Here is a 24,425-nt window from a genome sequence, read left to right on the forward strand (position 1 = left end):
CTATAAATACAGCTACTATCTTGTAAAACCTCAAAGCACATTTTCATTCATGTTTGATTACATGTTTTCCCAGATTTCCAAACTAATTAGTCCCAAATAAATATAATGCACTTTATTCTTGAACTGGTTGAGTTTATTATAAATTGACAATAGTATCATAATCTTTCCAGTGCATAAGTCCTCTAAAAAAATGTGCAGTTTTTCTACCCCTCACTGGATGGTTACTTCAAATACAGAACTTGTTTTCACACAGGGTGGTCATCTTCCAAAACCAGTTTTTATGTGAGTAGAGCTTCCAGATAAATAACTTCCCCCATTCACAGAAGCTCCCTGTATTTCTGGTAGCTTTTACTGAAACCTCTCTGTTAGGATGGCCTTAGGCCTGAGCCTAAGCAACTCCATTTTTAAAACTCCAGTTTGAAATCTGCAGTCTCACCAGGCACACCCACAGAGCCCTCCAGTAAGGCCACAAACAAGTTACTTCCCCTCACCCTGATAAATAGAGTGAAGCCTCTGGCAGGCTGTCCTCCTCTGATAAGAGGGAAAGGAGAGAAGATCAGGGTGGAGACCACCAGACCAGACGTTTCTGACCCTAGGGTAAATGATGTCACTGAGAAATCTGGTGGTAGCTGATAAGAATTGAAAGGGGGGTCAAGAACCCCCAAATTTAGTATAAATAATAGAGCAAATGAACAGGAATTCAGCCAGCCAAAACAAGGATGCACTCCAGCTGGAGAGCCTGATGAGGACCTGACATCCCATCACTTGTCATCATTTCCTGAGCCTCTGTGTGATCTTCCACCGCTCTCAAACTCTACTTCTTTGCCTGGACCTTGGTGAGAGCCGAAACTTCTTACAACCCTGTCCTCAATCTGTGGTCCATTCCACACCAGGAAAAACCTGCCTTGGTTCTGGATCTGATCACCGCGGTCTGAGTGAGTGTGCATCTGCTGGACTTAAAGCCTAAGGCTTAAGACTTTTTAACTTACATGCAGAGGAAATGTCTGTCATTAGACTATCATGATTAAGTGTGTTTTGCAGTGATTAGAATTAATATAGAATTGTTTGCTGCGAATTAATTATGTCTATTGCAGTGCCTAGCATTAGGGATTGTTGTTGTCTTGATTAAGAACCTATAGAGTCAAACTGTATTGAGTAATTTGAGTGAATAAAACATTGAAAGGGGCAGAAGCGCATGGACATTATTTCTCCCCAACTGCATATGTCACAATTTTGCCCCCTGGACACTTTCAGAGGGAAAGCCTACTTAGCTATGTAGGAGGGTAGTAAGTCTTTGATTCTCAAAGGGCACACACATTGGAACATTTAATTCCAGGATGCCTCTGGTCAAAATTTCTTTAGCCACAATCTTTCTCCAAGTATACTTTGTGTGGGTTGAAACCCTTTCCTCTTTTCTTCAGCAGTGCTACTCAAAGTGCTGCCAATCAGGTGACCTAAAAATCTTAAGTCAGCAGTTAATTACCCTTTTTTTGCAGATAAGGAAACCGAGGGTCAGAGAGGTCAACCTTGCTTGCTTTTTTAATTCCTAACTTTCTTTTTCTTTTCAAAATCCACTAAGAACAATGTTTTGAAACCTATATTCACACGAATTACGATGGATTAGGGCGCCTATGCTACCGTTCAATACAATTTATCTTCTCGCACTTAAACCTAATAATCATCACGAACAGGAACAAAGCAAATCTCTGAGGGGTTGACCTGCCTAAGGACACAGCTCCTGACCGAAAAGACGGCACTCCAACCCGACGCGCAATCCTCATCTAAAGTACCAGCCCTTTCCCGGTATTATTCTCGCTGGCTCTGCGCCTCCGGAAGTCCCGCCCTAGACCAAGAACAGTTTCCGGTAAAAAAATGACTCACAGAAAGCCGGAACTGGAAAAGGGCGGGGCCGCCGTGGCGCTCTAGCATTCCTTTACTCTATGGCCGCCGCCGATTGACAATCCCCCGAGAGGCAAGCTTCCTCTCAATTGGACGCGTAGGCTTGTGTAGGCGGGCCTATGGTTTACCTGTACCCTGGTTGGCTGGGCCCACCATGCGGAGTGGAGGGGCGGTGCTTGGGGCACGCGGACCGAGGTGACCGGCTGCCTTCTCAGCCCAGGTGGAGACAGGCGCATGTGGGCGCTTCGCTCGCTGCTGCGGTCCGTGGCCGGGCGCGCCATGTCTCAGGGACCCGCCCGCCGCCAGCGGCCGCCCAAGGACCCCCTGCGACACCTGCGGACGCGGGAGAAGCGCGGCCCGTCATGGGGCCCTGGGGGCCCGAACACCGTGTACCTTCAGGTAGTGGCGGCTGGCGACCGTGACGCGGGCGCAGCGCTCTACGTCTTCTCGGAGTACAACCGGTCAGTGCTCCGCGTACGGGGTCCGACTGGGTGACTGCGGTGTCCCCTTACTGAGTCCCGCCCCGCCCTAGGGGCCCTACACAGCCCTCGGAGCTGTGTAGCCCAGGAGCTTCGTGGCACCTGTCAGACTCCCACTTCCACACGTGTTGGACTTCACCTCCTGCTCTTTGGGGAGTGTGGGAGAGACCCTGGATGCCTCACATCTCTCGATCCATAAGGTTTCCAGGCTAAGCGTCTTCTTTCTTCCCATCCCTTAAACCAAAGGCTGGCTCTTGGCATTCTCTTTCCGTGCACCCCAAAGGCGTCCTCTTAATTGGTGTGTAGGTTAGACAGATCTGTAAATGAGCTGATGGGAGAGAAGTCCCCTCTTGTACAACATATATTTTTAATTGTTTGGCTCACAGTCTACAGCAAAGCATTTTTACTGGTGTCGGAGATTTACAGGATAGACTCTTCTGAGTGTCTTTGGTAATGTTCCCTCATTAGGTATCTCTTTAACTGTGGAGAAGGCGTCCAGAGACTCATGCAGGAACACAAGTGAGTCAACAATTTTCTTTTGGGGATAGAGATGATTATGGGGCTTGAAAGCTGGGATGAGAGACAGGTGTGTTTCTGTAGCAGAAATGGTCTTTGGTCAATCCATTTTCTATTACTGAAATGTTTTCTCTTTCTTAGACTGAAGGTTGCTCGCTTGGACAACATATTCCTGACACGAATGCACTGGTCTAATGTTGGCGGATTGTGTGGTGAGTAAATTCTTTATAGGCTCAGATGCTGATGGAAATTTAATCCGCCTTTCTCTTTTTTTGCCCCTTTCCCAATCTAGAAGAGCTGGGATTTTTTTTTTTTTTTTTAATTGCCAGCCCAGTCAGCTGCAGTTCAGAGCATCAAAAGCTCTGACTTAGAGCCAGGTATGCCTGTAATCCCAGCTAGTGGAGAGGCTAAGGCATAAGGATCATAAGTTTGAGGCCAGCCTCAGCAACTTAGCAAAACCCTGTCTCAAAATAAAAAGGTCTGGGATGTAGGTCAGTGGAAGAGTGCCTCTGGATTCAATCCCCACTCCTTCAAAAAGAAAACTGTGACTCATCAGGGCAGGTTTTAATGTGGATCTGCCTCCCAGTGTTACTATTCACTTGGTTTCTTGGGTTGCTATGCCAGAGGTTTAACTGGAAAGTAGAGTGGTTAAAGTATGTGTATTTATCATGAACAGCATCATTAGCTGTACACAGTCATGCACTATCCAGGATATCTCATTGTTCATGTCCATTGACTGAGAAGGTCAAGATTATTTTGCAGCCAAATTCTGTAAGCCTGGTAATGTGGGCAGGAGGGAGTGGCATACTAGACTGGTCCCTGATTTCAGAGCTGACTGGGGTAATATACATGAAGTGCCTATGGTGCAATCTATACGGCAGTCCCTTTACTTTGTATAACTATGAGAGTGAACTCCTCTGAACATTTTACATAGTAGGTGCCTCACTGCCTCATCCCCTTATCATGTTTGTCCATTCCAGAAGCATTTGGTGATGTATTGCTGTCTCTTTAGCTAGCATCGTTTCTGCTCTCCAAGAGTTGCCTGATGACTGTGTAGAGGGAGGACATATATAATGACTGTTTAGAAGCTAGAATGAGGACACACAGATTAATAACTCATTAAGTAAAGGGTGCTGCTCTGCCTGGCTATAACTACTGGCCAGGTTGATCAGAGATCTTATTATATTCCTCTTTTTTAGGAATGATTCTTACTTTAAAGGAAACCGGGCTTCCAAAGTGTGTGCTTTCTGGACCTCCACAACTGGTGAGTCTCTCCTGACTCACCTATCAAAACCAACTCCTCCTTTCTTAGTGTTAATTAGAAGAATGTTTATTTTTCCTAATCAGCCTTCTGCCCTCCAGATATAACTGGTTGTGCCGTAAACACATCACCTTTCAAATTAAAAATAAAAATATCCCAATTTAAAACCTTCTCAACTTTCTGGCCTTGAATGAGTTGTTTGCCCCTTTGCCTCCATTTCTTCATCTATAAAGTGACTATGTTTCATACATGTGTTAAAGACTAAATAAGGTAACATATATCAAGCACTAAATCACCTTTTAGATGTTCAGTGCCAAGTAAGTACTTAATAAATTACGATTTTTATTCTTTATTAAATTTCAGGCATCTTCATACCAATGAAGTACTATTAATACTGTCTCTAAAATAATGCCTGAGTCTGTTTCCGTCTCCTTGAGGGTTTCATTGTCTGTCACCCACACCTATTTACATCAATAGCCTTCCATATCTGTCCTTGTAATCCATCTGCCACATAGCAGCTAGAGGGACCTCTTTTTAAGATATAAATGCAGTCAGTTCCCAACCTAAAATGCTTCAGGAGCTGCTGTCCATTGTAATACAATCCACGTACCTTGATATAGCCTACAATTCCCATAGGCCCCAGGTCTTGTCCACACTTTATCTGTATTTGTCACCAAGCTACAACTACAAGGGCTGACTCTAACCCTCTGTCACACCAAAGCACCTCCCATCTCATGGCTGTCATCTGTACATGAATTTCTTCTGCCTCCTCTCATCTCTGTCTGTACCCTTACCAGATATTCAGGGCTCAGCTAAACGGTCAATTCCTCTGGGTCTGTCCTGTCTTTCTAGACAAGTTGACCTCAGCCTGTGCATTTTTAATTGTTCCTATAGTGCACAAAACCATAATTGCCATTAAGATGTTGTATCATTATTTATTTTTTTTTTCATTTTTGTCTCCTCCATTAGATTCATGGGAGTAAGGCTTTATGTCCTTTGCACTGCTAAATCCTTGGCATCACTGTAGAGTAGATATAGTAATTATGTGTATAAATGAAATTCAAAATACTTATTCACATTTGCTTTATGTTCATTGTCTGTTGATTCCATTCGTATGTTTAAATACATTACTGTGTTCTATATTTGTTTAATCATAACTACTCACTTTATTTTTTATTTTCTTTCTTAGGAAAAATACATAGAAGCAATCAAAATATTTTCTGGTCCTTTGAAAGGAATAGAACTGGGTATGTCCTTGGCTGACTCATTGTCTGATATTTCTTTCTCATATACACTCTTCTTCTCAAATTAGAATCCATTAAAACCAGATTCAAATCTGAAAATCAAATACTTCATCCACATGACATGGAATTTTAAAATATTGCTTAATTGCACTTTCTGTTTCCTAATCTGATACCACAAAAATACTGGGTAGGAAGGTAAGAGTATTTTAAAACATGTGCCTACTCATGTGCTGGGCATGTTATGTTCTCCATACCAGCTCCAAGTCTCCTTCCCTAGTCCAAGAGATGGTTCTTATTGCTTGAGTTCCTTGCAGGAGGAAAAGGGGTGTGACAGTTTTGCCACTGACTTTGTAGCTGAACCTCAGCTCCAGCTGTGTCTGGAGGCTCATAGTACTTGGCATCTGGGGATGCTAGCAGGTACCTCATCCCAGGACCAGTCTTTGGCTTGTTAATGCTCCTCTTTTATAGTCACACTAGTCTTTTATTTCAAAATGTGTACTAGCCATTATAATTGAGATGATAGATTCTTTAGCATCATAATCCTGTATGTTAATGTAGGACTCAAGTTCGAGTACAATATTGGTTTCTTTTTAAATTCTTTTTTAATGGATAGTTACCAATGATCACAGCATGTCTTTTCATTCGACTGTGTAAATATAAATGGCTGCTGAAAATACAGTTTTGTTTCTTTCCTTAAAAAATGTTAATCTACTCAGAAACTTTGGTTTTAGTGGCAGATTTCCACCAGAATTCTGGGGCTCATGGTTGCTGATCTTGAAAGCTTATTTTCACATGTGTTTACTAATATAATTACTGTCCTGATTTATGATTTTCACGCAGCTGTGCGGCCCCACTCTGCACCAGAATATAAGGATGAAACCATGACAGTTCACCAAGTCCCCATATATAGTGAGTACAAAGGCCAGGTTTCCTAGGGGAAGAAGGTATAGGTCCTGAGTACGGAAAATGTGGGTGAAACCAAAAACTTTTGAATAATTGCTTTGGGTACCTTGCTTTGTGTTTTGAGCATGATAGGGAAATCTAGTTGAGGAATTCAGATTTGGTACCTGTTCTTAAGAAGTTTATATTCTTGGGGCTGGGGGTATAGCTCAGTTGGTGAGTGCATATCTCACAAGCCCAAGGCCCTGGGTTCAATCCCCAGCACCAAAAAAAAAAAAAAAAAAAAGTTTATATTCTTGTATCTGTAGGATATGTTGAACTCATGAATATTGATAATGACTGTGCATTGTCAGAAAGTAGGCTGCATTCAGATGTGCATATTCATTGCTTTGGGTTTGTTTGCAATGGATCTTAGTACCCTTCTTTCTTGAAAAAGATTTGTATAGGTCAATGTTTTAAAATAAATACCAGTAACTGCAACCTAAAAGGGTGTTATCTGAACTCAGAAGCTCCTATAAAGTTTCTCAGGTACCAAAACCAGATGATGTGATTTGACTTGGGAACAGGGCATGTCACTGGTCCTTGTGTCTGTTTAAACAGTCCGTGTGAGTTTTACCTACTTGAGAATATTGACTGGTAGGGACATTTACTCAATAGTGCTAACTAGTATGATGCTTGCCAAGTGCTAAAAGGCTGCAGATGAGAACATGTGTAAATGCAAGAGAAGAAACAAGGCCTGTGCCCATCAGAGGAAGAAGGGAGGGGAGCGGTGTGGCTCAAGCAATGGCACAGTGCTTATAGACCAGTTAGAGAATGGTCAGAGTAGAACTTTTCTTGCCTAGCTTACTCTTCATCAGATGTCTTTGGATCCCTTCTGCCAATTCCTTCCACCAGCCTGAGTTGTCTCTGTTGTTTCTTTCTAGCACCCTGTTCTTCCCTTCATAGCATTTAACAGTTTATATGTAAATGTTTTTGTTTGATCATTGCTTACCTCATTCCGTTTTTCTGATCATGGTTTTCTCAGTGTCCAGTGGGCCTTAAATGAATGAACATAGGTGGAGGAGCAAACATGGGTTCTGTTGAGATCAGCAGATGTACTACAGCTCCTTAAAGCAGCGTTTTTGTTTTTTTTTCTTTTCCCTCAACTTTTTGGACTTAACTCTTCCTCTCATGGAGATGAGTACTCTTTGGAGAGTTTGTTTATGGAGAGAGAGGATGAGGAATAACCAACTTAGAGCCTGTGTGCTTTTCAGTCAGTATTTGTTGAATCCCTATTGTGGTAAGGCTCTGAGCTTTGCAGAAGCATAAAAATGAGTAAGACATAAGTAAGCCCAGAGACCTGGTAGACTGGTAACTAATTCTTTGCTACTGTAATAAAAGGCCTGATGGTTTGATTGGCCTTCTTGCATTCCTGTATGTGAACATCTGGGCTTTGGCTGTGAGCTCACCTTATGTAGTGTGTCATTTGGTTTCCTGTACTGTCCAGGTGAACAGAGATGTGGGAAGCACCTGCTATCAACGAGCCCAGAAAGGCCTCTCGGCAGGCTCAGCCCAAAGCAGTCTTCAGACTCCGGGTCCACTGAAAATGAACAGCACCTTCCAGACGGCAATGGTATAACCCTGCTGGGAAAGGACTTACGTGTCTTAATGCATTGTCTGTTTTTAAGATCAATTTATATTTAGTCGACAAATAATAATTAATGTGTATCTATTGGGTACAAGGAGATGTTTTGATTGATGTAGAAAGGTTCTATCAACATAGCCACCACATCTCACCAGCTTATTTTTATTGAGTGAGTACATTAAAAATCTAAGCTTAGCAATTTTGAAATAAATAATACATTATCATCAACACAGTGGTCACTGTGCCTTATAGCAGATCACTGAAACTTATTCCCAGCCTGACTAAACCTTAGTATTCTTGGATCAACATGTCCTCTTTCCCTCTCCCTCTACCCTCAGCCTCTGGTTGACATTTTTCTATTCTGTTTTTATGACATCAACATTTTTAGATTCAAAAGATAAGGGAGATCATAGTATGTCTTTCTGTGACTGGCTTATTTCACTTAGTAGAGTGTCTTCCTGTTTGGTCCATGGTGTCGCAAATGACAATTCTTTGCCTCTCAATGCTCTGAATTAGAATTATTATCATAAGAAAGCTAGGTGTACAAAGCATACTTTTTTCTTGGCAGTTCATGGCTGACCAAGGGTTGTCACAAAGGGTTGTTAGTCCTGAGCTTTAGGGCCAGTCTACAGCCTGTGTTCTGTTTAGCCAGAGAAGAGCAGGACCTGGCAAAGTCATTCATACACAGGGCATTTGTGTTTTTCTTTAATGGAACATTGATACACATTAGTATTTCAGTAATGCAAAAACTGTAACCACTAAGTTGAGCAAAACAGTCAAATCAATGAATGAATCTGTACCTTTTCTTTCAGAATGACAACCTACTGGGAAACAGAATTAAAAGTCCAAGGTTAGATGTATCAAAGGAATTGGACTGCTCAAGGATTCTTTTGCCCAGTGTTGGGCAGAGCTTGATCAGTTCCTCCACCTGTCCTGAGGTGTGTCTGTCTGGTGTCCAAGAAAAGACAGAACTTGAGTGCCTTCTTGTTTAGGTGGGATGGGTAAAGACTAACAACCACACTTTCCCTGCAGGAAGGCCTTTTAGTAGCATTTATCTTATTTTTCATATTTTTTTACTTGTTTACAAAGCACATCACAATTCTTTTTCTTCATTCCTATGTAAAATGGCCATTTAAAAAATAATTTTACTTGCCATTCTGAAGTTTCTCTGATTGGAGCTTTACATTTTTTGTTTATTAAAATCTCAACATAAGTAGGATAAAAAGAAATCTGAAGAATATTAGGCACAGCTCTTTTTCAATCTTTGTATTGGGATCTTATTAGCCTTTTTTATGTATTATGAAGTAAAACTAGATATGAAGTGATATCCATTTGTGAGCCTAATACAATCTTCACATTTACCTTAGTATAATCAAATGTGTTTTTTTCCTCAGATATTAACCGGAAAAGAGATGGGAGGGACCCTTCCTTGGTGGTAGCTTTTGTCTGTAAGGTAAGAAACTTTCCAAATTCAGGCTTTAAGTGAGCATGTGACAGTTGGTGTGGTTGAGGACCTCTGGTTAGCAGTTTTGCAGTAATTCAGAGGTAATAGTTCCTAGGTTACCTGTGCCTAAAAGAAACACAGATGTCCTGTTTCTCAAAATACTACCTGTACTTTCATATTTTAAATGCTCCATTCATTTATTTATGTATTTTATATTTGCCTATGATTGGTCCTTCTTGGAATTCAGAAGTAGTTGAAGGCAGCTGTATTTGTTTTCCTGCTAATCAGTCAGCCTTTTATTCAGACTCCTTCTGCTGTTTCAATTTTATTTCATTTCACTGTAATCCTTAAGGTGTTCCTATCAAATCAATTTTAATACTGGTTAGCATTTATGGAGGCCTAGATCTGCATTCTGAAATTAACCAATTCCATTTAAAATTTTTATTACAATAAGCTATTTTTAACATCTTATGGTGTATTTTTAGAAGAGTTTTACATTAAAATTTTATTATAATATAACCTGTAACAAATTCTTTTGCCTATTCTATGGTAAGACTACATTTTTTTGTGTGGGCTTTGTTTTGTTGTTGTTGTTGTTGTTGTTATTGTTGTTAAAGAATTAATGTGATTTTTAAAACATATTTGCAGTTTTCATCCAGATTCTAACAGCTACAAGTGAAAACAATTCTGAAGACTAGTAGTAGCAAGCATAAGTTGCAGGATCATGGCCAGTGTCATTTCTAACAACCCCATTTGAATGACAGTTGTAATTTTTATAAAAGTTAAGTACTTGTTTGTGAGTTTTTAGGCAGCAAATGATTTTTTTTTTTTTAAAGAGAGAGTGAGAGAGGAGAGAGAGAGAGAGAATTTTAATATTTATTTTCTAGTTCTCGGCAGACACAACATCTTTGTTGGTATGTGGTGCTGAGGATCGAACCCGGGCAGCACGCATGCCAGGCGAGCTCGCTACCGCTTGAGCCACATCCCCAGCCCCAGCAAATGATTTTTTGAAACTATCTTATATGTCACTCTTTAAATTGTATTAGATTCTTCCTACGTTCCTGAGTGGTTGTGTGAGAATGATGAACTGTGTTTTTGTGTGATACAGGCTTACTCTTACACACTCTAGCATTTGTGTTTTCTTTGGGCAGCTGTTCTGGAGTTGTAGGCTCTGACACTAAGTAGCTGCAGGCTGCTTGCACTGGCTTTTCTCTCCTTCTTTTGCTGTCGCTGTTTCTGAGGGCTGCTCTCATTGGGTCAGCCCGAAGTCTTTCTTCCCTGTTCTAGTGTATTTGCTGCTTCTCAGATGACAGTTTCCATAGCCATACAGTGGGCTATTCAAGTTCTGTGAAGGTTAAGGGTCAGAGAAAATAATCTGTGAGCATGTGGCTTGATAAACCTGAGAGAAGAGTGTGGGCTTTGGGCAGCCATTGGACTGCCTGGTGGGGCCTGGTTGCTTTACAGGTTCCTTTTAACATTAGAAACATTTGGTTTCCATCTGCAGACCCATGTGGGTATATGAAGAGAATGCTTGTTAATGTCAGCTAAATCAAGCATCTTTGTGTGATATGTACCCTCTGAAGCTGCAGACCTTCCTGAAGGATAGATGGTATTTTTGAGATGGTAGAGTTCTAGAATCCTGAGAATGAGACTTTAAGATCCAAATTTGAGACTTGGTCCTAAGAGCAACTTCTTAACTTTAGGAAATTAAGTTTTGTCAAGATTTAAGGAAGCTGGGTGTGGTGGCACACACCTGTATTCCAGGGCTTGGGAGGCTGGGTAGGTGGGTCACAAGGTCCCGGCCAGTTTAAAGTGTAGCCTAGTGGTAGAGTGTCTCCAGGTTTAATACCCAGTTCTGGGGGGAGCGGGGGGGGGGGAGAAGAAGAAGAAAAAAAAAATGAAGATTAAATATATTTCAACAAAAACCTATTAACATCTTGGGTCATTTGGGACTTTTTTTCTGTCATGTATGAAATAGATCCCAAAAATGTTTAGATAGAAGTTTAAGTTCAGGGCAATGATTATGAAGTTTTGTGATAGGATTATTGTCCTTCTAACAAAGTAAGAGCATACTATGAATTTGTTATTATAATTTTTCTGGATTATAAAAGCAATAATACTATGTTCCCAAATGTTTGAAAATGCAGAAGGAGAAAGGCCTGTCCATGTTTTTCTTTCCACTATCATGGGAATATTGTGGTATGTAGCAGTTTGCCTGGTCATTGCCTTGTTAGACAATGTCTTAATGATGATCTTTTAGTTATTAATTGATGAATATATACTAATAAAACAGAACCCAAGTATGTTTGGGTTTCTCCTGAAGGATACTTTTATTAATTTTTATATGGAAACAGTTACATTTTATCAAATTTATAATGAGTTAATGTTGGGGGAAAATAAAGCACTGTTTTAATTCATTCAGATTTTTAGTTCTAAAGCATTGCAAAATGAGCAACTTCCTCAGAATATTGTAAACCTTCTGAAAACAATAAACTTCAATGTAATGGATTGTATGAAAATAACACTGATTTTAAAAAGTAAAAACCAGAAAGATACACTTCTAAGAAAGTTGGTTAAAACCAGGCTTCTTCCTCAGCCACTGGAATTGCTTTTGTGTTCCCTTTGTTACAGCTTCATGTGAAAAAAGGAAACTTCTTGGTGCTCAAAGCAAAGGACATGGGCCTTCCAGTGTGAGTGCTGGGGATCAGACTGCTGGGGACTCGCTGGGTGCACCCTTATTCCTGAAGAGAGGGCATCTCACAGAGGGCCTCCCTCTTCATTTCAGTGGGACAGCTGCCATCGCACCCATCATTGCTGCTGTGAAGGATGGGAAGAGTATCATCTATGAAGGGAAAGAGGTGAGGCCTGTTTTCCATGATGATTCTGTGGTTTCGGGTGGGGTCTGGGACACTAGACAGAGCACTGTCTGGCTCATACCCTACAAACACCACTTTTGAAGAAAGTAGGACAGCCTGTAATTCCATTGCTTGGCTCCATGATAGAGCTCTTATCTTGACTCTTCCTGCTATCAGTGCTGCTGTGTTTGGGCAGTACTTATCTGTTCAGGATCTCTTGTCTTCTTATGCAAGGACAGATGCTCTTCCTTGTACTAGAGCTCAGGGCAGTGTCCAAAAATAGATTTCATAAGGATGGACTTTGGGTGCTTGACTCAGGAACAGCATTCTGCCCTTTATCCAGATGAAGTCTTCTTTGGTGTCTGAGGATGCAGTGGCCACAGACTAAAGACAATCTTGAATACCAAGCTTCATTTACTGGCCACTGTAGGTTCGAAATGCCTCCACCAACTAGTTGTCTAAGTATAAGCAAAGAGCAAGGAAGGTGTAGTGGTAATAACTCTACTAGTTGGTCTTGTGTTCTGTATACTTAGATATGGGTTGTGTAATGTTAGCAGCTGCCCTGAAGGCCATCCAGTTGGGAGAATATCAGGACCCCATTTGGTTTTGCAGATTTTGCCTGAAGAGCTCTGTACACCCCCAGATCCTGGTGTTGCATTTATTGTGGTTGAATGTCCAGATGAAGGATTCATTCAGCCCATCTGTGAGAATGCCACCTTCAAGAGGTAATAATGAGGGGTCCCTGGGTGGAAGAAGTAGGAATCAGTGCTTAGGAAACTCCGCCCATATAAACACAAGCATCTTGGGGATACAGCTGTGTATTTGGGGTAAGCCCTGCATCTGTGTTTGAAATGTGTGTAAATCCTACTGGTAGGATTTATGTCACTACTGGTAGGTGGAAGGTTTTGTGGTATACACAGCCTTGAAGTGAAAGTAGAAACAACTAACAACCAGAAATCACCAAGGACTAGAAAATCAAGTAGCAATCTTAAGAGTTCACAGTCTAGAATAAATCCTTAAATGTTCTTGAGTTCTAATTAATGCCTCAACTCACTATTTGGATTATTTTTACCTACATGAATTCTTTTTACTTCCCTGCATCTAACCTAATGAGAATGAGACCACAAGGTCAATTGGAATTTCAGCCTGGGACCATCTTTCAGGTCTGAGTGTCATTTTATTTTGTTCCTCTGAAAAAGTTAATCAGTTTCACAGTTTAGCTTCAACCGTGGGTAGAATTTTTGACCATTGTGTCTGTCTTAATTTTTTTCCTTTTGTTAATTTTTATATCAGTTTCTAATTTTTACCCATCTGTGTTTTTTCACTTACTATTTTATTCTATTTATACAACAAATCTTTTTGGTCTGTGGTACCTCTTAGTTATAGTGTTAGGAGTTCTTTCTGAGCCCACTTTATTCTGTGGGGGTGAATTTGGGTACTCTGGTGGCATAGACTTTGTTTTTGTTTGAATCAAGTTTTAGGCAGCAAGTTACTTCAAGTCACCGAGGTGTCATTTATGAGCCCTGTGCATGTGTGTGATGGTGGTGGAGGAAGATAAATAAAATAAGCTACTGTGTGAAAAACATTTTTTTAAAGGGAGCTAGAAGGAAGCATCCCCATGGTAATAAATGGTCTTCCCTCTGGACAGTGGGATTGCAGGGAGTTTTCATTTTCCATCTTGGTGCCTGAGGTTCTCTGGAAGGCAGGTCCCAAGGTGGAATTGGAGGTGTAGGACATTGGCCTGAGGAAATAACTGCTTGTTAGAGATGAAGAAAGGAGGGAGCCCCAGTAGTCAGGGAAAGGACAGGAAGAAACTCACACCTCAGTGTCGCATGAAGAAGCTCAGCCAGGACGACCAGAAAGAAGTCTAGAGCAGAGCTTGTCCAGTCGAGGAATTCTGTGTGGGGGACATGGGTAGTGTAGGTGACATGGCCAGTTCTGGGCCAGCAGTGCTCAGGCACCACTGGGAGCAGCTTAGGGACCACGCATGGGCATAAGATGTTACCCTCCCCGTTGTATAGTCATTGTTTTACATCCTGATTTTTTTTTTATCATTTTATCAAGTAATACCACATTCTTCCTCTCCCTAGGTACCAAGGAAAGGATGATACCCCTGTGGCCCTGGTGGTCCACATAGCCCCAGAATCTGTGCTCCTGGACAGCAGATACCAGCAGTGGATGGAGAGGTATGGAGCCCAGCCCAGGGCACATGGGCAACTCTTCTAGGCAGTGGTATATTTTTCCTCATCCCACTGTTAAGTGCAGCCTACCCTCACTTCTGTTTCTGCCTGAATTTCCTCTGGGTTCCTGCCACGTAATTCTGGGAGCATCCATCTCTGCCACTCTTTGAGGAAAATAACCACCACTAGGTGGCATAGCATATACACATTTCCCTCTACTATAGGGCTTGATTTAAGTCTTACACACTGTTAGTGATGTTTGAACAATACTGTCTTTTAGTTGATAATCCCACTAAAGAAGAGACTTGCAAATATAAAATAATAGCTTCTGCTGACTGGACGTCCACTGCATGTCAGGCAGTGTGTTAAATCCTTGACAGGTCATTTTATTTCTTGATTTATTATTCCCAGCATGCTTGGGATATGTATATTCTACTACCATAGTTTAGTAACTGGGAAGAGAGGGCCCTGGATTTTTTTCTTGTGTTTTTTTTTTTTTTATCAAGCACAGCCAGCACTCAGGGCCATGGGTGAGGCCCGAGGGCAGTAGGGATGGGAAGAGCCTGAATTGAGCTCAGGTGCATGATGACCTTGGGTTGCTCTTCAGCTCCTCCCTTGCTTCTCCCCATACAGATTTTTCATCTCCATCTTCTCTGCCAGTCTCATGCTTTTCAGTTCCCTTGTCTTTCATTCCTTGAGGGTTGCAATGTAATATATGCTGTCTGTTTTACTCTTATGCCTTTCATCTTGCAGCCTGCACCCCATTTTGTTTTCAAATCCCTATCTGAGCATGTTAATTTTCCTTGGTTTTTCCACCATCCTCTCTAGTACACTCTGAAGGCAGCTGCAACAGAATACAACCAGGATTACTTCTGCCCATGTAGTAGCTATTTAGGAGCAAATGATGTACTTCTTTGAATACTCTGAGCACATTAGTGCTCCCAGTCTGCAGTGTTTGCTTATTTGGGACATTTTCAATTTTTTCTGTTCTAATGAAAGTCATAACCTAAAGCATAATCAAGCATAAAGTCATGTTATGCTTGATTTCTCCGTAGGTTTGGGCCTGACACTCAGCACTTGATCCTGAATGAGAATTGTGCATCAGTCCACAACCTTCGCAGCCACAAGATTCAAACGCAGCTCAACCTCATCCATCCAGACATCTTCCCCCTGCTCACCAGTTCCCAGAGTAAGGTAGCGTCCCAGCACAGCCCCTGTCAGCCTGGCTCCTGTCCTTTTCTTTCTCACCATGGAGTGTGTTCCTGTCTCTTTCAGGAGGAAGGCCCCACCCTCTGCGTGCCCACAGTCCAGGGAGAATGCCTCCTCAAGTACCAGCTGCGTCCCAGAAGGGAGTGGCAGAGGTGTGTGCGGCTCTGAGCCAGTGCGACCATCTGGGCTGGGGCTGGGGGTGGGCAGCCTTTTCTGTAAGTGGATGGATAGCAGATGTTTCAGGAAGGTTTTTCAGGCCAAGTGGTCTCTGTCACAAGATTCGCTGTGTCATCCTAGCACGAGGGCCACGGACAGTGCATTAATGAAAGTATATAGCGAGATGTATGGTAAAGAAAGTCACCCACTACCCTGCCACCTGGAAAGTGATACTTAGCATTTTGTTGTTTTTAATTTGTGTATATGGGGATATAATTAAAAGTTCTGTATGTGGGTTTCTGGCCTGAGAGTGCCAGTCTCTTTCTGTATCATTAAATACTCTCCAGTAACAGGATTTTATTGGTGTTTTAGATAGGGATGTTTGCTTATTTGGGACATTCTCAATTTTTTGCTGTTCTAGTGAAAGAATAAATGTCTTGTCTGAGTATGTTGGAGTAGAACTCTGTTCCCTGAAGGTCATTCCTAAATGTGAACTTACCGGGTCAGAGTGCAGCACTTCTTTACTCACCGGATGATGTACATTGCCACTTGGAATACCTCTGCCACTTCCATCCAGCGAAGTGAAAAATTCTTACCATCTCTCAACTTTATTTTATTTTTTGAGATCTGAATCTGGAGACTTTTTAAGTTTCCTGTGTACTTTGTAGTTTTAGAATACTGACTCCCCCAGGTTATGACTGGTCACGTGTACCCTTGTGGCTAAATAGTCAGCACTCTTGAGAAGCCTTGGTCCAGCACTCTTGTTTGTAGAATTCTGGCCCAAAGGAGCCATCTTGAGCTGAAGAGCCTGCTGCTGTCTCTTTGTTAGCATCTGCACAGGCTGTTATATACATCAGTGACCAACCTGGCCAATATTCACATTTACCTTATGCTTATGAAAAATGCAGTTCTTGGGTTCTTCCCAGACCTGCTGAGTTAGGATCTTGCAATTTAGGCTTGGGGCATACTTCTTAAGTGCTTAGATAATTTTGATGCTCAGCTAGGTTGAAGCGAGACCAGTCAAGGCTTTGCTGCTCACTGGGTCAGCACTGGGGGCTTGCTGGAGGTGTAGGTTCTCAATCTCCACCCCAAGCAACTGGTGAGGCTCAGCATTTTGCTGAAGTTCCCGTTGGATAAGCTTCGTACACTTGAATTTGAGTCATTCTCTAGGGCCTTGTTTTTCAAGCAGAGCCATTTGGTAATGTATGGAGAGAGTTTTCCTTGTCACAACCTGGGATGGGGTAGTGGCACAAGAGATGCTACATAGGATAGGCCCCCACCACAAGGAGAGTCATCCTGTCCCTGGGAATTAGTATAGTGCCCAGTTTTCAGGCTTTGAGGCCAAAAGATATTGTGAAGAGTTGCATTTATTCAGAACTCATAGTGAGCTACCCTCACTTGTCTCAAGAAAGTTCCAGAGACAGAATAGAAATGTGCCATCTCAGTCACTTGGTCTTTGTTCTTGATCCAAAGGAATGCTCTGCACATTGTCCCCATGGATTTTGATTGTGCATAGGCAAACCAGTGTTTGCTGAGCCTGAACACCCCCTTTAGTCACCAGCGATGCCTTTCTCTGCAGGGATACCGTTATTACTTGCAATCCTGATGAATTCATAGCTGAGGCCCTGGAGCTCACCAATTTCCAGGAGAGTGTGCAGGAGTATAGAAGAAACATGCAGAGCAGCCCAGTCCCTGCAGGTGAGTGGAGGACCAGGGATAACCTTTCTCCTGGGCTCTGCCTACCTGCAGGTGTCCTGACAGCACCAGTCGGGTACATTCTAACCTGCTTTATTTATTTAACTCAGGACTTCTCTACCCTGGCTCTACATTAGAATCATCAGAGAAGTAGGGTAGAGAAATTCAAGAATTCCAGTCCCAGTCCCACCCCAGACCAATAAATTTCAGTCTTTGTGGTAATACCCAGGTGTCCTTCAGAAGTTACCTGGGACACTTGTGAGACCCTCTGTAAGGCTTTGACCTGGACCTCTGCTGACCTGGAATCTGGTCCTGGGTTTACTAATCAATGTTCATGGAAGATTCTGGCCTGCCATATTGGGTTTTCTGGTATTATTTTAAGTAAGAGATAGATAAAGGGAATGCTGGAATAGAAGGAGGGTTGGGGCTTTAATCTAGCCAAAGATCTTGCTTCTCTGGAGTCAGCACCAGGTAAGCCACAGAAGTAGTAGTACATCTTAATTTCTTCCTGGTTGGGAAGACCAACTTCCTAGGAGTTCCTTTATATTCCATTATAATTAGTCTTCTGATATGTAGAAAGCAAAAGACTCGTTTTATTTGTAGATTGCTTTCAGAGGTGCGCAAAGGCTGTTGGGCTGAGGGAGGCCCAGGAAGGGACACGGGCGTGGCAATCATGGGTTTCTCTGGATCTGACTCCTCACTATCTCCATGGAGACCAGGCCTTCTGAGCCTGCTTTCTCCCTGGCACAGCAGGGTGTTTCCTACCCAATGCAGTTGTATGAAGAATATGGGGACAAAAGCAGGTGCAAGGGAGATGCCACTTTCTTGAAATAAATGGCAATTCAGGGTTTAAAGAAATCTCTCCCTTTTTTTTCCAATTTATTTAAAAAGAATTGGAGTTTTTTGTTTTGCTTTGGTGTTTTTTTAAAGAAAAACTGTAGAATGTGTTTGTTCTATCTCCAAGATGGCCCTTCCCTCACAAATTGCCCGCAGGTCTCACCCTAATGAGGAAGCCTTTCTTGTGAGTCCACTAGCACCCCTCCTGGGAGGTTGGACTTCATTGTTTTTCTTAACTTTGCTCATTACTGAAGCTTGGCTCACTTTTGACCCGAAGAAATGGATGTTTTTTATGTGTTTTCTATAGAGAAAAAAAGCCAGTATCCAGAAATCATCTTCCTGGGAACGGGGTCTGCCATCCCCATGAAGATTCGAAATGTCAGCTCTACGCTTGTCAACCTGAGGTATCAGCTTTCCCAGAACACCTGCACCCATCAGAGAGCAGGCTTATTATGCTTATTTTTTAAATACAAGTGCTTTTCCACTCACCAGGCTAAATTTGAAAGCATGTTGGTAGGAAGCCCTGTCAGCTAGTTATAGTGACTCTGCAGATATATAAATGTAGGAAGTGAGATTGTGGAGTACCAGGTTAGCTTTTAAATTTCACTGTATCTTCTTAGATGCTAATGAAAGATGATCGGCCACCAAACAATGTAGCAGATGCAAACAATGATATGAAGCATACTGAAATCTGAAACTTGCAAGTCTAGGGCATCTTTTTCTTTTGACTGAGAAATGCAGTGAAGTGGCTCAGTTTAGGGCCTCACCTGGGGGCTGAGATGCTCATAAAAGGGCTTCTCTGATTTCCAATCCCCAATCCCTGAGAGTGGCAACTTGAACCTGCTAAAGCTAATCAGAAGAGGTGCTTACCAGCTTGCCTTCCCCACTTGTGCTTTCCCCTGGAAAGCCGTGTCAATTTGAGGGACCTTTGCAAATGGGAGGAGCTGAGCACTTCTCCCAAGAAGGAAGAAGGACAGAAAGGTAACAGCACTCTCCACCTTAGAGTGTGGCTTCCAAACAAAAACCACCGTAAGCTGTCAGAATTGAAGCTCTGTGAGCCCCACCTGGGACCTACCAGGTCAGACTGAGTAGAAGCCAGAGTCTATGCTAACCAGCTCCTGCATGGAGCACATGGAACCCGTCATGCACCAGGCAGCTTTGAGGAAACCAGAGATGCTTGGAAGAGCAAGAATCCTGTGGCAGCTGGCACTAGAACAGTCTCGAATACATAATGTCTGGCCTTTGTATTCTCCACAAAGGTGTTGTCTCATTCCATCTAAGTATTTTAGTTTCTGGATGCCAGCATTTGTATAGATCTATGGTCTTCAGGGTTCTAGGGATCATTCTTTTATAGAGAGAGGATTGATCATTTTAAGTTATTGTAATGGTGAAATTAATTGGCTTTTATACAAGCTCCCCACAAAACGGTACAAGAGTTTATAGAAGGCAGATACCTGCATAACTGCTGCCTGTTCTCTGCTAAAGAAAGCATCACTCTAAACTGTCCGAAGGCTCTCTTGTTGGTGACACTTGCTCCTCTTCTATAGCCCGGACAAGGCCCTGCTACTGGATTGTGGTGAAGGCACGTTTGGGCAGCTGTGCCGTCATTATGGAGACCAAGTGGATAGGGTCCTGGGCACCCTTGCTGCTGTGTTTGTGTCCCACCTGCATGCAGACCACCATACGGTGAGTGCTCATTGGGACTCGGGCGTCCTAGCCCACTGGAAGGAGCGGCCTCTGCCTATTTGCACTCACGCTTGCTTTCCTGCGGTTTCCAAATGCACCCAGAGCCCTGTGATTCTTCTCTGGCTGGGGTGAAGTCTTCTGTGAAGCCCCAGCTCAGGCCTATTCAGTGAGGACGTCTTTTCTTCTTTGCTCTTTCAAGCGGCAGTAAAGGTTTTGCTTCACACACTTCCTGAATCGCCTTCTCAAACAGCCCGCCCCCGTGAAACTGGGCAGATGTGGGAGACAGGGCTGTGAGGGCCTTGCTTGGGTCTTCTAGGGGTTTCTGGGTCCCAGCCATTATCCTCTTTACCCACAGATCATCTTGTTTTTAGCCCATTGTATTCAAAGTCAAGCGTCATTGTCACCCCAACTGTGGCAGCTCTGAAGGGTTGATTATAGAGGTCAGAAATACTGTAAGATGAGGACCGTAGAACCTTCATTTGCAGAAGACCATGGGGTTTGGATCTCACTAGTGACTTGTCCTTTTTTCTTCCCAGGGCTTGTTGAATATCCTGCTGCAGAGAGAGCGTGCTCTGGTAAGTGAGCATTTTGAGTTTCTTTGGTTCATACATTTTGAGTTTCCTTGGTTCATACATCGGCAGCCACACTTCCTGACACACCATCATGATTGACTTGTTCTGTTGTTGACTCTGCCCTGGGATCTCCTTTCCTTGTCACAGGTGTCTCTGGGAAAGCCATTCCACCCTTTGCTGGTGGTAGCCCCCACCCAGCTCAGGGCCTGGCTGCAGCAGTACCACAACCAGTGCCAGGAAGTGCTTCACCACGTCAGGTGAGCATCCAGGGCAGCTGACCCAGGCTATGGCCTTTACCCCGGGGCAGCTGGCAGCCCTTGGCAGCCCTTGGCAGCCCTTGGCAGCCCTTGGCAGCCCTGCCCTAACAACGTCTGCTTCTGTAAAGCTTTTCTCCTCAGCCCTCACTTCCATTCTGTTGCCTAGATTTTGGCCAGCATTTCTCCATTAGACAATTCCAGACACCCAGATAGTTGAAGCACAGAAACCATCCACCCCAGGTGAATGAGTGGATGGGAGTTGGCCCTGTCCCCAGGGGACAGGGGAAGCGTCATCTGCCTGGTGTCATCCATGGCCTGCGCTGCCTAGATGCAGGGGAGCCTTCATCTGCTAGGTGCCTTAGAGTGAACAGGGAATGGTTGGCTCTAACTTGATCAGTCTCCCCAGCTTGATGACTACAATTCATACTGTTTCATTTTAAAGCTCTCTAACCAAGGACCTGCATTTTATTCCACGTCTTTAGTGATTGTTTTTAATGCTACTGTAATTTTTAAATATTTTGACTTCTTTTAGTATGATTCCTGCAAAATGCCTTCAGAAAGGGGCTGAGGTTAATAATCCCACAGTTGAAAAACTGATCAGATTGCTGTTGGAGGCTTGTGATCTGGAAGAGGTAAGGGGCACAGCTGTGGGCCCAGAAGAGGGCGGGGGAGGGGCCAGGCCCAGCCTCTAGCCCTGCTCCTTCAGTTTCAGACCTGCCTGGTCCGCCACTGCAAGCACGCTTTCGGCTGTGCCCTGGTGCACACGTCTGGCTGGAAAGTGGTCTATTCGGGGGATACCATGCCTTGTGAGGCTCTGGTCCAGATGGGTGAGTAGAGAGGAAACGAGCCTGGGTAAGGCGTGGGGGTGGGTGTAGATAAGCATAGGGCGTGTCCACAGAGACAGAAGACTTGGGTTCCCCCTCACACCGCGTGGCTGCCATCCTAATGTGCAGAGGAGTCACAGGGCCAAGGCTGCTGCGTGTTGGGGTCAGGACACAGCTGTAGATCCCAGGGCCACATGCTGCCCACCTAGAGGGCTGCACCTCAACACAGCCTGTTTCTCTCTCCAGGGAAAGACGCCACCCTCCTGATACATGAGGCCACTCTGGAAGATGGCATGGAAGAAGAAGCAGTGGAAAAGACACACAGGTAGCAGAGACCAGTTAGTCCTCCCTGTCACCTCCTTCCTCCCATCAAGTGAAGCCCCAACAGCCCACGTTTGTCCCCGGGGAAAGACAGTGCTCTCAGTGACACAGGGCTGGCTAGCTTCCAAGGCTGAGGGGGCTTCCTGAGCCCACCAGTGTCTTCAGGCCTTCTGCCTCTATTTTTGCAGTTCCCTAGGTTCTAATGGTGAGGCATGGTGTTCTTAACGAGAGAAATAAGCTGGAAGAAACTATTAAGTCACATCAGGGAATGACCAGGGGAAGGCAGGGGCTAGGGTGGGGAGGGGGGCTGAATATTGGGCTGTCTGAAGGAAGACGTGCCTTGACCTCCGTGGAAGCTCCCAGATGTTTCCCAGGTGTCCTCCTTGATGAAAGCTGACAGCACAGAGTGTGGGCCTCCTTTAAGGAGAGGAGAAGGATCAGGCTAAAGAGGTGCCAGTTGAGAACATCCTTGGCCTTCCCTCCCTGGGGGCCCCAGCAGCAGCAGGGCCAGCGCCTGAGCTAGTTCTCAGCCTTGGAGCCCTGCCCTGTGGCTTAGCTTCCCTGGCTGCTTGTCCTTGTCCTGCAGCACTACCTCCCAAGCCATCGGTGTAGGGATGCGGATGAACGCGGAGTTCATCATGCTGAACCATTTCAGCCAGCGTTACGCCAAGATCCCCCTCTTCAGCCCTGACTTCAATGAGAAAGTGGGAATCGCCTTTGACCACATGAAGGTCTGTGTGTCACGTGGGCTGTGTGTTTGGGGAGAGTGGGGAGGTGCAGGCTCCTCCTTTCATTTTCTTTCCTGCTTGGGGCAATGAAGATAAGAGGGTCTGTCACTAACCAGCATCATATCCAGGGTACGATGCAGAGACCCACCTCCTGTAGGGTCTGCTGGACATTAGTCCTAAGGACATTGCCTGGACTGCCCCAGTCAAAGCACTGGAGCCTCAGGACAGACCTGAGACAGGTGCTCACATGTCACGAGTGATAGAGCCAAGCCGCCTTGACATGAGCTTGCACCACCTTTCCTGAGGCCTGTGGTTTTGCCACCCTCAGCCAGGAGTGGGGAGTCTGCTGCTTTCTCTAGAGGGCTTCCTCCCTCCCTGCAAAGCCTTCTTTTCAGTTGGAATTTTAGTCACTTGGCTTAAGGGTGTGTCAGGGTGGGGAGGTGGCCCTGCTCCTGGAGAGTGAGCGCAGTCTCCTTATTCCCAGCTCTTGTCCCTCTGAGGCATGTTCCTATGGTGTGTCTGGCCTCCCAGGTTCATTTTGGTGACTTTCCAACCATCCCAAAGCTGATTCCCCCGCTAAAAGCCCTGTTTGCTGATGACATTGAGGAGATGGTGGAGCGCAGAGAGAAGCGGGAGCTTCGGCTGGTGCGAGCAGCCCTCCTCTCCCAGGACGGGGAGTCCCAGCAGAAACGTGCCCACACGGAGGAGCTGCAGAGCCCACAGAGTAAGAAGGTCAGAGCCTAGAGGAGGTCTGGACCACCCTGCACACTGAAGGCTGTGTGTGTCTTCTGCCCTCTGTGGCACCCACTCTCCTTATCCTGGTGATCAACCAGGACGCAGTTCTGGATGGGTGTGTGGCGGCATGATGTGGCCTGGGCTCCAGCATAAACACCAGCCTGCAAGACGCCTCCTGTGACTGGTGCCTGGCACAGCTGTGGGACAGGAGGCTGCTAAACAAGAAAGCTGGTGCAACTAGAATTCTAACGCAAGTCGGTATTTAAGGAAGTCATGTGGACACGGGCAGCACCCCTCACCTGGTCCAACCAGGTGGCTCCCTCTGCAAATCAGAGACATGCCAAGTGACAGGTGACATTGGGTTTAGGTATTCCAGACTCGAGGGATAGTATTCCCAGAGAATCAGATGCAATAAAGATGGAGTTTGGAATCCTGAGTTCTTTGCTTCCTTCTGGTTTTGCTTCAGAGCAGGGTTGTTATGCCAGCTTCCCAGTGTGCCCAGGAAAGCTCATGTGGCAGGAGAACCTTTCCACCCCCAGGGGAGCCACCACTCTTCTGAGTCTTGACCAAAGCCCAGCCATACAAGCTCCTTCCAGTGGCTTCAAACATCTATTGAGCGCCTGATCATGGCAGGGGAACAGGGCGTCCAAATCTTCTCATTGTTCTGGCTAAAAGTAGAGATGATCAATTTGTTTTCTCTTGCTCATAATGAGAATTACTCTTTGCCCTTAAAATGTACAAAATATCACATCGGGTTGGCTTCCTTGTGGGATTTCAAAACACAGGTTAGCACTTGAAACTCAAAAGAGAATTTTCAAAGTTGAATCTAGTATTTACATCCTCTCCCTTCCCAGGAGAATATTGGAGGAGCTTTAAAACAGGTGAGAGAGAGAGAGAGAGCAAGGACTTGGCCTTCCCTGGTGGTGAACTTCAGACCTCCTGACACAGCCCAGGAAATTGATAACTGCCCCACAGCTTTGTTATTAAAACGAGAACATACGCC

General features: G+C 44.3%; 1 protein-coding gene across 2 annotated transcripts; it reads left to right on the top strand.

Annotated features, from left to right (window-relative positions):
- Positions 1-2,072: 2,072 nt before the first annotated feature.
- Positions 2,073-23,858, top strand: Elac2 (elaC ribonuclease Z 2). Of its 2 annotated transcripts, XM_026390606.2 has the most exons (24): positions 2,073-2,360; positions 2,847-2,897; positions 3,036-3,106; positions 4,094-4,158; positions 5,345-5,402; positions 6,240-6,308; positions 7,786-7,911; positions 9,318-9,376; positions 11,999-12,057; positions 12,153-12,225; positions 12,835-12,947; positions 14,313-14,408; positions 15,458-15,596; positions 15,678-15,763; positions 17,347-17,465; positions 18,607-18,703; positions 19,847-19,985; positions 20,522-20,560; positions 20,705-20,814; positions 21,347-21,446; positions 21,521-21,641; positions 21,885-21,963; positions 22,546-22,690; positions 23,219-23,858. In XM_026390606.2, exons 1-24 carry the CDS (start codon positions 2,134-2,136, stop codon positions 23,429-23,431), a joined length of 2,454 nt encoding a protein of 817 aa, XP_026246391.1. In that variant the 5' UTR covers positions 2,073-2,133; the 3' UTR covers positions 23,432-23,858. The 2 variants fall into 2 exon arrangements, with proteins under 2 accessions (XP_026246391.1, XP_026246392.1); XM_026390607.2 differs by lacking the exon at positions 6,240-6,308.
- Positions 23,859-24,425: the final 567 nt, after the last annotated feature.

The sequence above is a fragment of the Urocitellus parryii genome, chromosome 7 (assembly GCF_045843805.1).
Source record: "Urocitellus parryii isolate mUroPar1 chromosome 7, mUroPar1.hap1, whole genome shotgun sequence".
NCBI lineage: Eukaryota > Metazoa > Chordata > Mammalia > Rodentia > Sciuridae > Urocitellus > Urocitellus parryii.